We start from the raw sequence: 13,932 nt of genomic DNA, 5'->3' as shown, positions 1-13,932 counted from the left end.
ATGATCTCATACGAAGCGCTAAATTCACAGCATCAACCACCAAATTTCTCCTGCCACCAGTGATGGATTGTAACTTCTACACAGTCTCGCAAAGCTCACAATACGTTCCAGACCAACCCCAAGTTTGGAAGGACCGGACTGAGACTGCATTCCTGAGACGTTTGTCACAATTTAGAGGTTGTGATATGAAGTGTTCGGCACTTTAGTAGGGGTGGGGGTGAGGAGAAACTCTTAAATTTAGCTGTATGCAAATATCATGTGATTACTTCTTAATGACACCGCATAGTGCTGGTGTATTGTGAATTTATTTTGTATTACTTCCTTGAGAACTTCTAGTTGGTATGTTATCTTTGTTAGTGTTGTATCTCTAATTGTTGGGCATTCTCTTGCTCAGGGTGCCGTGCTGACACTGCGTTGCAGAGGAGGATGGGAAAGAGGCGGTGCCTTCAAGCGGAGCCAACGCTCGAGCAGAAGATAGCAGCAGGGTGCTGCGGAGTGAAGAAGCCCAAGTTATCGGGCAGCAATGTGCACAACCAGCTGAACCACCCTGGCGCGGGGCTAGGCTGTGGCTCGGTGCCTGGCCTGCAGTCTGGAACAGCCCTGGGGAACCACCACAACCACAGCCAGAACCACAACTACAGCCAGAACCATTGCGAGAGGAACAACCGGGAGAGCAATGGGAACCTGAACTCCTTGAACTCTGCACTCAACCCTGTGACAGGGCTGACCACAGTGGGAAACCGTCCGAATGGAACTGGACTCAGTGGGACCAGTGGAGTGAATGTGAGGAACTTGGTGGTGACCGCAGAGATGTGCTGCTACTGCTTTGATGTGTTGTACTGTCATCTGTACGGATTCCCACTGCCCCGATCACCCAGGTTCACCAATGACCCATAGTGAGTACTGCAGGATAAGGATAGTCGATATACTACTCATTGTAGAGAGGAGCAAACACTTCCCCATTGATGCTTCCCATTTAGGGACATTAGTGAAGAGTGAGGGTAAGTCCCCTCGTGAATTATCAAATGAGTTTAAAAGAAAATCAATAAGGGATTAAGTGGCACATTGACTTTAGCTCTTGTACCTGGCGTCAGTACAAGCAGAAGGATTCCTTTTTTTTGGATGATGTGGTGAAGTGTTGGGTTAGATTGCTGATGGGTTCCTTCTGCTGTGTTGTTGGGATTTGCTGTGTTATTGGGATGTGTTTCTCTGGTTTCCAACATAGGGAGCTCTGATCTCCACCGTTATCTCATGGGGAAAAGCAGCAAATCGTAAGGCTTACTACTTAGCCAGCAACCCTTGCAGCTGATTCAATAGCTGAACAGTATTGCCAGTTACGCAAGAGCAGAGCTCTTGCCAGTCATTTCATTCAAGAGATGTTTGGTGATGCTCTTTAAGACCCAGCCCAACAACCTGCGCCAGAAACATTTTGCTGCAGTGTAACCATCATAGCTGAAATCATTTGGAAGCAGGTCAGTAGTCAGCACTGCCGTTAAAGCAGCTCGGACTGGCACAGAGACTATTTCGAAGCTGTGCAGTGATCTGAGCCAAGGCCATTTAGATGCAATGTACGTTTTGTACCATTTATGATGTGGAGATGCCGGCGTTGGACTGGGGTGAGCACAGTAAGAAGTCTTACAACACCAGGTTAAAGTCCAACAGGTTTGTTTCAAACACGAGCTTTCGGAGCACGGCTCCTTCTTCAGGTGAAGAAGGAGCCGTGCTCCGAAAGCTCGTGTTTGAAACAAACCTGTTGGACTTTAACCTGGTGTTGTAAGACTTCTTATTGTACCATTTAGACTCCATACGGGCTTTAATTCCTATTAAATTGGGAGTTCCTACTCTGCATCCTACTGCCAAGTGTTAACAGGTTAGTGAGCTTGAGCTGCTTTCTTGTTTCCTAGCAGGTGACAGAATAACTGTATTGTTGCAAGCATGGAGAACGTTCCCTTCATACCTTTACAGCTGAGAGATAGGAAGAACATTTGGTTTAAAACAAAAGAGATGCTGCTCTCCATTTTCTGAGACTTGACTTCAATTTCAGTCCAGACTGACCAGACACAAATCCTCTTTGTGCTTGGTGCTGATGCTGAGGTGGGTTTGTCACTGACCTTTCAATAGTTTAACTTGGCTAACTATAAAATGGTGTCTGACAGAGGTCATGTGGCACATACTCAGTGTGAATGTACTCCAGATATTGAAATGAGGGAAAGATCAAAGATACTATTGGGAAGGTTATTAATCAGCCCAAAGTTCCTATGTTATAAAACAAACAAAAAATGAAATGTTGGACAACATACCAAATAAACTCAATCCACAGAATTGAGTAGGAAAGTAAGGGGTTTGAAAAGGAGATGGACAGGTTCCTGACTTCTGTAGAGTTACTTAATTTTACAGAAACTGGGGATGGGCCGACTAAGATACAACTTGCATTTATGTGTGTCTTTCACACGCTCAAAAGCGTCCAGAAGTATTTCACATTTACTGTTATGCGAACATACGAATTAGGAGAAGCCACTTGGTCCCTCGAGCCTTCTCTGCCATTCAATAAGATCATGGCTGATCTGATTTTAACCTCAACTCCACATTTCCTCTACTACGCCCCTCGACAACCTTTCACCACGTCGCTTATCAAGTATTAGTTTAGCCATTAAAATATCCACTGCCTTTTGAGGAAGAGTTACACTCACTTGGAGAAAACGTTTCCCTTCTGTTAATGGGGTGCCCCATGTTTTTAAACAGTGACCCCGAGTCCTAGATTCTTCCAAAGGATGAAACATAATTTCCACATTCACCCTGTCAATACTCACCTCAGAAATTGTATGTTTCAATCAAGTCGCCTATTCAACATTTTCTCGTAAGCCAATGTGCCCATTCGAAGTATTAGTATAGTAAACTTTTTCTGAACTTCTTCCAATGCATTTGCATCCTTCCCTCAATAAGGAGAACAATCCTGTACACAGTACTCCAGATGTGGTCTCAGCAATACCCTTCATAGCAGAAGCATTATCTCCCTACTTTTGTAGGCTATTCCTCTTACAATAAGCAATAACATTCTATTAGGTTTCCTAATTACTTGCTGTACCTGCATATTAACCTTTCATATACTAAGACACCCAGATCCCTCTGCACCCCAGAGCTCAGCAATTTCTCCCCATTTAGATAATATGCTTTTATATTCTTCCTGCCAAAATGGACAATTTCATATTTTCCCATCTTATACTCCATTTGCCAGATCTTTGCCCACTCACTTAACATGTCTATATCCCTTTGTAGCCTCCTTATGTCCTCTTCACAATTTATTTTCCTACCCATTTTTATGTCGTGAACAAATTTAGCAATCATCCCTTCAATTCATCCAAGTCATTTAAATAGATGGTAAAAAGTTAAGGCCTCAGCAAAGATTCCTGTGACACACCACTGGTTGTAAAATGTACTAGATGCTGTGGTATGAAGAGGCAAGAGTTCAGCTCCTTTTCCACCAACACACCTTTAATGGTTCAAACTCACTCTGTACAGAACTCTACAGATCATCACAAGCTCCAGAGTCCACCTGAAGCCCTTTACATATCAGTGTCAATCATTGAACACTTAACATAAATGGGACAATCATTGAACACTTAACATAAATTAGACAACTAATTGCAATGTCTCTTAACCCACTACTTAACACTGGTTACATCTGGCCAACCCAGAAAATTACCCACTTATGTCTACTCTATTTCTTGTTACCTAGCCAACCATCTATTCATGCCAATATGCTACCCACTATGCATGAGCTTTTATTTTTCACAATAACCTTCGATGTGGCACCTTAAAAAATGCCTTCTGGAAATCTTCAGTACATCTACCAGTTCCCCTTTATCCACAGCACATGTTACTTCTTCAGGGAACTCCAATTAATTGGCTAAACATGATTTCTCTTTCACAAAACCATGTTGACTCTACCTGTTTTCCCTGATTTTTTTCCAAGTGCCCTGATATAACATTTTTAATAATGACTTCTAATACCTTCCCTATTATAGATGTTAATCTAACTGGCCCATAGGTTCCTGCTTTCTGTCATCTCCCTTTTTGAATAAAAGAGTTGCATTTGTCATTTTTCAATCTAATGGAGCCTTCCCCAAATCTAGGGAATTTTGAAAAGTTAAGACCAGTTTATCATTAATCTCGCTAGGCACTTCTTTTAAGATCCTTGGATGAAGTCCATCAGGATCCAGAGACTTGTCAGCCTGCAGCTCCAACAGTTTGCTCTTCCCTGGTGATTTAATTTCTTCCATATCCTGATTTACAGCTATTTCGGGAAATGTTACTTGTGTCCTCTACCGATGCTAAATATCTGCTCAATTACCTGTTATATAAGTAATCCCCAAAAGTAGTAAATTAGATAAATAATTATGAGGAAGATGAGGAAAAGAGGGGCGGGGAGATGAGGAAAATTTAGATTCAATTCTTGCAGGCCACTGTAAACAAAATGGATTGAGAAAAGCTCACATGATTGAAATTTCCCCTCTTTGGGTTGTGTTTGCACTGAATGAATTCTGAGGCTGGGGAGCTGACAGATAAATACCAGCAGGCACTGCACCACAGGCAAATGTGCCAGCCCCCTGCTTGCTCGTAGATCTAAAGAAAAATACATCACAGAAGGTGGTCGTTTGGCCCATTGTGCTCTTGCTGGCACTTTGGTAGAGCTATCTGATTGCTGTCTACCCAAGGTACTACCCAAGCTCTTCTCTCGGCATATTCCTTTAACTTTGCTGCTGTTCTGGCGATCAAAAAATGGAGGGGTAAAATAGTACCCTTTTTGTTCCTTCATATAATGTGCAGTAATTAGCTGTAATGAACATGTGAGGTGAGGTGGACAATTGCTTTTAAAAATTATATTTCTTTCATCTTTTGTTTATTTTAGTCCCTTGGCACCAGCTGTTGTTAACTATTGGTTTTGCATAGGCACTTGAACTGTGATTGAGAGGGTGATGCCAGTCCTGTTTCCGTCTGCTGGTGTAAGCATAGAGCAGTGAAAATGGCATCAAAAGCAAAAAGTTGTTTTTTAAAATGTCCCTGTGGTGAATTTGCAGGAATACACTGGCTGAGTGAACAAGCCTGGGCATCTGGGTTGCACTGGCTGAGTGTGTGTGCTGGCATCTGGGTTGCACTGGCTGAGTGAGTGTGCGAGGGCCTCTGGGTTGCACTGGCTGAGTGAGTGTGCGAGGGCCTCTGGGTTGCACTGGCTGTGTGCGCGCGCGGGCTTCTAGGTTGCACTGGTTGAGTGAGTGTGCTGGCATCTGGGTTGCACTGGCTGAGTGAGTGTACAAGGGCCTCTGGGTTGCACTGGCTGAGTGTGCGCGCGGGCTTCTAGGTTGCACTGGTTGAGTGCGTGTGCTGGCATCTGGGTTGCACTGGCTGAGTGAGTGTGCGAGGGCCTCTCTGTTGCACTGGCTGAGTGAGTGTGCGAGAGCCTCTGGGTTGCACTGGCTGAGTGTAGGCATAGCCGGATTTTTATGCTCCCCTTGGAGGTGGGTTTGCAAGTGGGTGTGGGGCATAAAAGTGGGCACCATGTCAGTAGCACTGCCCCTATCACTCAGGCATCAGGCCACCTAATGTCTTCCAATATTGGACACTAAGGTCTCCTCTTGTTGCTGCAAGAATTTCTGCTTGACGGGGAGGCCAATGCCAAGTGTCCCAGCCACCCGGTAAAACCTGATGGCTTCATGCCCTGTCTTGATTTGGCGTTGTGGATGGTGAGTGTGCGCGATGCTTGTTCAGGCATCCTTTGCCCATTAAGGGCTTCCCCCAAGATATTCCTCTGCTCCCTACCCGCTCCGCTACATTTTATTGATGCAATTTATTTATTATTTATTTATTTGGTTGGCAGCTCTCTGAAATAGGATTTCTTCTCCAATGAGGGGGAACAGCCTCACTGAACAATTAAAGGCCCCACTTTCAGTATACTCACCCAATCACCACAACACAGAAGGAGGCCATTCGGCCTGTCATGTCTGCGTCAGCTCTCTGAATGAGTAGTGCATCGAGTACCACTCCCACCTGCTTCCCATAACCCTGCACATTCTTCCTTTCCGAATATATAATTCCCTCTTGAATGCCTCGATTGATCCTGCCTTGACCACATCCTCAAACAGCACATTCCATATCTTAACTCCTTGCTGCATGAAATGTTTCTCCTCATGTCCCCATTGCTTCCTATGCTAATTACCGTAAATCATGTACTCTCATTCTTGATTTTTCAACTAGTGAGAACAGTTTTATTTATCTACTCTATCTAGGTCCCTCATGATTTTGAATATCACTGTACTCTGGTGAGGGTTGTATGATATTCTAAGCAATCTGGCCCGAGAGATGTTTTCAAGTGTCTGTCATATATATATATATATATATATATATTTTTTTTTTCTTCTTTATAAATTTAGGATACCCAATTAATTTTCTCCAATTAAGGGGCAATTTAATGTGGCCAATTGACCTACCCTGCACATCTTTGGGTTGTGGGGGTGAAAACCCACGCAGACACGGGAGAATGTGCAAACTCCACACGGACAGTGAACCAGAGCCGGGATCGAAACTGGGACCTCAGAGCCATGAGGCAGCAGTGCTAACCACTGTGCCACCGTGCTGCCCTGTTGTTTTTCCTACATAATGTATAGGTACCAATGTCCTAAATATATCAGGTACCAACACTGAACAAGGAGCGGCATGGTGGCGCAGTGGTTAGCACTTCTGCCTCATAATGCCGAGGACCCGGGGCCGGGATCGGATCCGGGGCCGGGATCGAACCCGGGTCCTCAGCACTGTAGGCAGCAATGCTAACCATTGCACCACTGTGCCACCCATTTTTTGTTCCCATAAGTGGCCTGAGCTTCTTTTGTGCCCGTATTTACCCTAACCCTAATATAATGACATAACCTAGGAATATAACAATAATAAAATACCAAATCTTACACAATGGTCACTGTTGCAAAATGCCTTGGGTAGATCAGGCGAACGCATATTAAAGTGAGACTAGCTGCTCACTTTAACACGCAAATTTGCCAAATACGGATCCTGCCCACATTGTGACATCTTGCGAGATCCCATTAGATCTCGCAAGGCAATGGCGAGCCGGGTAAATCTCACAAGTGGTCTCTCACGACATTTACTGGCCACGTCGGACCTGAGTCGGGACCAGCCATTAGATCACGCCTAATATAATGTAAGAAGTACAGTTCTTTTTTTAAAAAATATTTTTTTATTCTCCTTTTTCACATTTTCTGCCAAATTTACAACCACCAACAATAAACAATAATCAGCAACAAACATGTCAATCCTAATAACAACGATCCCATCCTCCCACCAACCCCCAAACATTAGCCCACATGTTTACATAAACAAATGACAAAAAGGAATCCGGGATTACCCATAGTCACCCTTAATACACACAGCCCCCCCCCCAACCGTCCCACCCATCCCCCCCAACTAATGATCGATGTTATCCAGTTCTTGAAAGTGCATATGAATAATGCCCATGACTTGTAGAACCCCTCCGTCCTTCCCCTCAGTTCAAACTTAACCTTCTTAAGGGTCAAGTATTCCAACAGGTGCCCCCGCCACGCCAGGGCACAGAGTGGAGAGGTTGTCTTCAGACGATCAACAAGGCGAAGGCTACGATATCTGCCTCTGCATAAGTTTCCAACCCTGGCTGGTCCGACACCCCGATATAGCCTCCAGGGGACCCGGGTCCAGTTCCACGTGCACCACCTTGGAAATTACCCTAAAAACCTCCTTCCAGTAATCCTCTAGCTTTAGACAAAAACATATGAACATGATTAGAGGGACCCCCCCTCCCTCCCCCCCCCCCCCCCCCCCCCCCCCCCCCCCCTCCCCACACACTCTCGCAACGCTCACACACATCTTCTACTCCTTCAAATAATAGGCTCATCCTCGCCCTCGTGAGGTGCGCTCTATATACCAACTTCAGCTGTATCAGTCTCAACCTCACACATGAGGTGGAGGCATTTACTCTCCGGATCACCTCATACTAGACCCTTCCTCTATAACCTCTCCCAACTCTTCCTCCCACTTTGCTTTGATCCCTTCCAGTGCCTTATCCTCATCCAAAATAGCACCGTACACCGCTGACACTACCCCTTCTCCAGTCCCCCTTGTCGTCAGCACCTCCTCCAGCAATATGGAGGCCGGTTCCTCCAGGAAGCTCTGTATCTCCTTTCTAGCAAAATCTCGAACCTGCATGTATCTAAACATTTCTCCCTGCCCCAGCCCACACTTCACTTCCAGATCCCTCAGTCCTGCAAACCGATCCCTAAGAAACAAATATTTAGCGTCTTAATCGCCTTCTCCTCCCATTTCCGAAAATTTCCTTCCCACCTCCCTGGCTCAAATCTGTGGTTTCCCCGAATCGACATTTCCCTTAACCCTGTCCCCAACCCAAAGTGTTGGTGAAACTGCCTCCAAATTCTCAATGAAGCTATTATTACCGGACTCCCTGAGTACTTCCCTGGGACTATCGGGAGCAGCGGGGTTGCTAGTGCTTTCAGCCCCGACCCCCTGCACAAACTCTCCTCCATTCTGACCCACTGGGAATCAACCCCTCTGACCCAGCTCCGCACCTTCTCCACATACGCTGCCCAGTAGTACTACATCAGGTTCGAGAGACCCAAACCCCCTGCCTGCCTTCCCCTCTGTAGCAGTACCTTTCTAACTCTGGCCACCTTCCCTCCCCATATGAATGAGGTAATCCTTCCCTCAATCTCTCTGGAAAAAAGCCTTTGGCAGGAAATTCAGTAGGCATTGAAAAATAACAGAAAATCGCGGCAACACATTCATTTTACCCGCCTGTACCCAACCCGCCAGTGACAGAGGGAGACCATCCCACCTTGCCAGAACGGCTTTCACTCTCCCCACCAAACTAGTGATGTTGTACCTGCGAAGTCTCCCCCACCCCCGGGCAACCTGCACCCCAGATACCTAAAGTGAGTCCCTGCCCTACGGAATGGCAGCCCCCCCACCCCTACCCCCACCCCCTGCCGAGACACCACAAAATACTCACTCTTGTCCAGTTTCAGCTTGTACCCCGAGAACGACCCAAATACTCGCAGTAGCTCCAATATTCCCCCATCGACCCACTCGGCTCCGACACATACAGCAGCAAGTTGTCGGCATATAAGGACACCCTATGCTCTATCCCCCCCACACTATTCCTTTCCATGCTCCCGAACTTCTTAATGCGATGGCCAACGGCTCATCACAAGTGCAAACAGCAGGGGGGACATAGGATATCCCTGCCTTGTCCCACAGTTCGAAAAAAGCTGCCTCCCTCTAACGAACCCGTCTGATCCTCGCCTATCACCTTTGGAAGGCACTCCTCCAGCCTACCCGCCAGTACCTTCGCCAGTACTTTTGCGTCCACATTCAGAAGTGATATGGGCCTATACGACCCACACTCCATCGGATCCTTTTTTTTTATGCAACAATGAAATCGATGCCTGCCCAAGGTTTGTGGCAACACCCCCTTCCCTATCGCCTCTTCAAACATCCCCAGCATCAGGGGTGCCAGCTTATCCTTGAATTTTTTATAATATTCCACCGGAAACACTTCCGGCCCTGCCACCTTCCCCGACTGCAGCCTCCCAATCGCATCCTTTATCTCCTGCTCCACTATTGCTCCTTCTAATGTAGCCCTGTCCCCCTCCCCTAGCCTCGGCTACTCTACCCATCCAGAAATTTCTGCATCTCACGGTCTCCCCCCGGGTGGCTCTGACCTGTACAACCTCTCATAAAACTCCTCAAAAAACTTGTTAATCACCTCAGAGCCATCACCAACTTCCCTGCTCTATCCCTCACCTGAAGAATTTCCCTTGCCGGCTGCTTCCCTCCAGAGCTGACCTGCTAACATACTGCACCCCTTGCTCGTCTCAGTTGGCGCACCGCCTTCCTGGTAGACAGTCGGTCGAAGCTCGCCTGTAGTTCCTTCCTCCTTTCCAGCTTCGCTGGGTCCCCATCCTCTGCGTAACCCCCATCTACCTCCAACATCTCGTCTATTACCCTCTGCCCGCTCCAACCTCTCCTCTTTGTCCATCCTTGCCTTAAACAAATTACCTCACCCCTCACCACCGCGGTCTCCCAGACCACTGCCTTCGACACCTCACCCGTACAGTTGAAACCTACATATTCCTTAATTACCTTTTCTCACAGAACACTTGGTTCCCCAAAGTCCACATCCAGTTCCACCCCGGCCTCTGCGCTACCCCCTTCTCGAGTACCATATCCACCCAATGCGGAGCGTGATCTGACACTGCAATTGCACGTGAATTCCGACCTCTTAACCCCAGCCAGCAAAGCCTTCCCACCACAAAGACGTCCGATCCGCGAGTATACCTTATGGACTGCTGAGAAAAACAAGTACTTCTACTTCCCGTTCCCTTGGGTGCAGGAACCTCCAAGGGTCCAACCCTCCCATTTCCACCATTAGCCCAGCCAGCCCCCCCCCCCCCCCCCCCCCCCCCCCCCCCCCCCCCCGGATGGGACCAGCGAGCGCGGCCGTGATCTGTCCTACCTTAGCTCCTGCACCAAGTTCCAGTCCCCTCCCCCCCCACTATCAGTTCGTGTGTGTCCAAGTCAGGAATGGCTCCAAACACCTTCCTCGCGAATCCTACATCGTCCCAATTGGGACCGTATACACTTAACAGCGCCACTAATCTCCCCTCCAGCACCCCTGTCACAATCACATATCTACCCCCCTGATCTGCCACCACCTTCTCCATCTGGAAGCGTACCCTTTTGCTGACCAGCACTGCTACCTCTCGAGACCTTCCGTCAAATCCAGAGTGAAACGCTTGACTAACCCAGCCCTTTTTAAGTCTCATCTGGTCCTTCACCCTCAAGTGAGTTTCCTGCAGCATTGCCACATCGGCTTTAAAACCTTGACCTCCTGACCGGACCTCCTAGCCCTCTCATGTTCCACATGACTATCCTAACTGGGGGTCTCTCACCACGCCCTCCACCCTTCTTATCCACCACCATCGTACCACCGGGCCATGCCCCATAAGCCTGACCCACCCCTGTCCATTGTTAACATCGAACTCCTTCCCCCCCCCCCTCGCAAGAACCCCCCTACATTTCCCCCAGAAACAACATCTCCCAGCGTCAAACCCCCCTCCCCCCTCGCTCGCCTCGTAGGCCCATTGAAGCCTGCTATCCAGGCTCCAACGTCCGCAGCCCTCCTCACATCTCACCTCCGTTCACTAGCTAACTTTAGCTAGCTAGTGCGGGTGGCTCCCCCCGCTAAGATATATCATCCCCTTCCACCCAGTCCCAGAGAAAGAAAAAACAGACAACAATCCAACCCATACAATTCACTAAAATAAGATTTAACTGTCGCAACACAGAACGCCAATCAACCCACCATTAACTTGAACTCTGTTACAAAGCAAAGAGAAGTAAATTACAATACACATCAGTAAAAAGAAAGTTGTAGCATTTATACATTTTCCAGCTGCCCAAACAGTCCACAGTCTCTCTTCCAGTTCCGCTCCTCACGTCTGTCCCAAGCCTTCTGCCTTCACGAACACCTCAGCCGCCTCCGCTGTCTCAAAATAACAGTCTTTGGCGTTATACATTACCCTCCGCTTCGCCGGGTACACCATACCAAATCCCATCCCCTTCTGTACAGTGCCGCCTTCACCCGCCCGAACGCCGCTCGTCTCTTTGCCAACTCAACTGTCAAGTCCTGATACATCCGACCTCCAGCACCATCCCACTGCAGCTCGTGCTTCTGCTTCGCCCAGCTTAACACCTTCTCCTTCATGCAGTACTTATGGAAGCAGATAATTACTGCTCTTGGCGGCTCATTCACCTTGGGCTTTGGCCTTAATGATTGCTGAGCTCGGTCCAGCTCGTACTGGAGGGGTTCTCACCCTCCCCCATCAGCTCCGCAAACTTCTTAGCGAAGTACTCTTGTTGGCCTTGGGCCCTCTGTCCCTTCGGGCAAGCCCACAATTCTCAGATTGTGCCATCTCGAGCTGTTCTCCAAGTCGTCGAGCTTTGCTCGGAGTCCTCTGTTGACCTCCACCACTCTCCGCAGCTTGTTCCCCCCATCGAGGTGAGCTGGTCACTGCTGCGACAAGGCTTCCTCCACTTCCTTCATCTTCTCGCCCTGCTCTCTCACCTCGGCCAATGTCTTTGCCACAGCTACCCTCACCGGAGCGATTGCCTCCTCCACCAACGATTTCAATGCGACCGCCGTCTTCTTCCTCAAAGCCTCCATCTATATGCCTAGCAAACTGCTTTTCCAGCTCCACCGCCATCACCTCGGTCACCTTCACCGTAAGTAGTACGGCCCCACCATGCGGTCCGGCATCCGCCATCTTGTCCGCGCTTTTTCTGGCCTTCTCATTCAATGGCGAACCCGGGTGTTCTTCCTTCTTCCTAGCTGCTTTTCGCATCCTCTAACGACTTCTTATTTCTTCTTTCTTTCTTCAATCCGAAAATAATTAAGTAATTATTTTCACAAATTTTTTCTCCAAAAATTCCAGTCACGAAATCTCTTCCCCCGGAAAAGATCCATTTCAGTGGGAGCCACGCAGTGTCCTCTAGTCCCCCTCTACATCGCGTTCTGGACTCGGGCCTGCCACCCTCGATTGCCTCGCCTTGTGGTCAAGCTCCACCCACTCATCCGACCTCTGGGTCGATGCCTCCCACTCCGGCAGCGGACACTCCCGAGGGGCTCCTCACCAGCTCCAAACCAGACTGACCCAACGCCAGTCCCTCAGGCCCCAAAGGCTGAAGAAACCCGTCCCCTTTCATGGGAAGAAAGAACCACAGGGAAACCCCCGAAAAAGTCCGACAAATTGCGGACCGGCGGGGGCCTCTACCTGACGCAGCCACTCTACTTGCGACCGCCCAGAAGTACAGTTCTACAGGGGGTAAATAAATGATTGAAGATAGCAGAACGGTTTTAAGAGTATGGTTAATAAAGAAAATGGCATTCTGGGCTTTATCAATGGGGGCTGAGAGTAGCAAAGCAAGGGAGTTATGATAAATCTGTATAAAACTATGGTTTGGCCTGAACTGGAGTATTGTGACCCATTCTGGGCACCACACTTTAGGAAGAATATGAAGGTTAGCTATGGGGCAGAAAACATTTATGGGAATGATTCCAGGGATTTGGAACTTCAGTTACATAGAATGATTGGAGAGGTTGGGATCGTTTGCGATTGTGCGTGCAGTCAGTGGCACGCTGCACCATAGGGAAACCTACAGACTAAGCAAATGCTCATGCTACCCTGTTCGCTGAGAGTCATTCTCCCTCCCTCTTTTTTGCAGCTTATCCTGCCCTGGCACGGCCTCAGCTAATTTCTTCCAGTCATCTTGTATTCCAAGAGGAAGGTCTACCAGTGCACCCATGTCTGGAAGCAATTGGTTTGTGCAGAAACCTTGAAGTCAGCAGAAAAGTCCTTCAGCCCCTGCTTCACCACTCCCTGTAAACAACAATGAAAGCATCAAAGCGTGTATAATTGCAGCAACAGATGTGTAACTCTCAGCTAAACTACGAATAGTTAGAACATAAGACGGAGGAGCAGAAGTAGACCATTCGGCCCATCAAGTCTGCGCTGCATTCAATAAGATCATGGCTAATCTGATAATCCTCAACTCCATTTACCTGCTTTATCCCCATAACCCTTGCTAATTTAATAACTGTCCATCTCAGCCTTGGACATACTTAACGACCTGCCCTCTACAACTCTCTGCGAAAATAAATTCCATAGATTTACTACCCTCTGAAAGATAAAATTCCTTCTCGCCTCTCATTCTTCTAAACTCCAATGAGTACAGACCCAATCTACTCAACTACTCCTCGTAAGAAAATCCCTCCATACCTGGGATCAACCTCATGAACTCATGACTGCCTCTAATGCTAGT

General features: G+C 47.8%; 1 protein-coding gene across 3 annotated transcripts in view; it reads left to right on the top strand.

Annotated features, from left to right (window-relative positions):
* Positions 1-391: 391 nt before the first annotated feature.
* The window catches only part of LOC119975890 (AMMECR1-like protein), a 60,191-nt gene continuing 46,650 nt past the window's right edge, over positions 392-13,932 (top strand). For 2 of the 3 annotated variants that reach the window (XR_005462820.1, XM_038815809.1), the window contains exons 1-2: positions 392-896; positions 13,336-13,431. Coding sequence is in view for 2 of the 3 variants with exons in the window: in XM_038815809.1 (XP_038671737.1) it covers positions 427-896; positions 13,336-13,431 (566 nt within the window). In the remaining variant the exon portion in view is untranslated. The remainder of the gene's footprint in view (positions 897-13,335; positions 13,432-13,932) is intronic. The other variant, XM_038815810.1, reaches the window with a different exon arrangement.

This window comes from Scyliorhinus canicula, chromosome 13, assembly GCF_902713615.1.
Source record: "Scyliorhinus canicula chromosome 13, sScyCan1.1, whole genome shotgun sequence".
Taxonomy (NCBI): domain Eukaryota; kingdom Metazoa; phylum Chordata; class Chondrichthyes; order Carcharhiniformes; family Scyliorhinidae; genus Scyliorhinus; species Scyliorhinus canicula.
The sequence above is the reverse complement of the archived record's forward strand: the minus strand, read 5'-3'. Positions and strand labels throughout refer to the sequence as shown.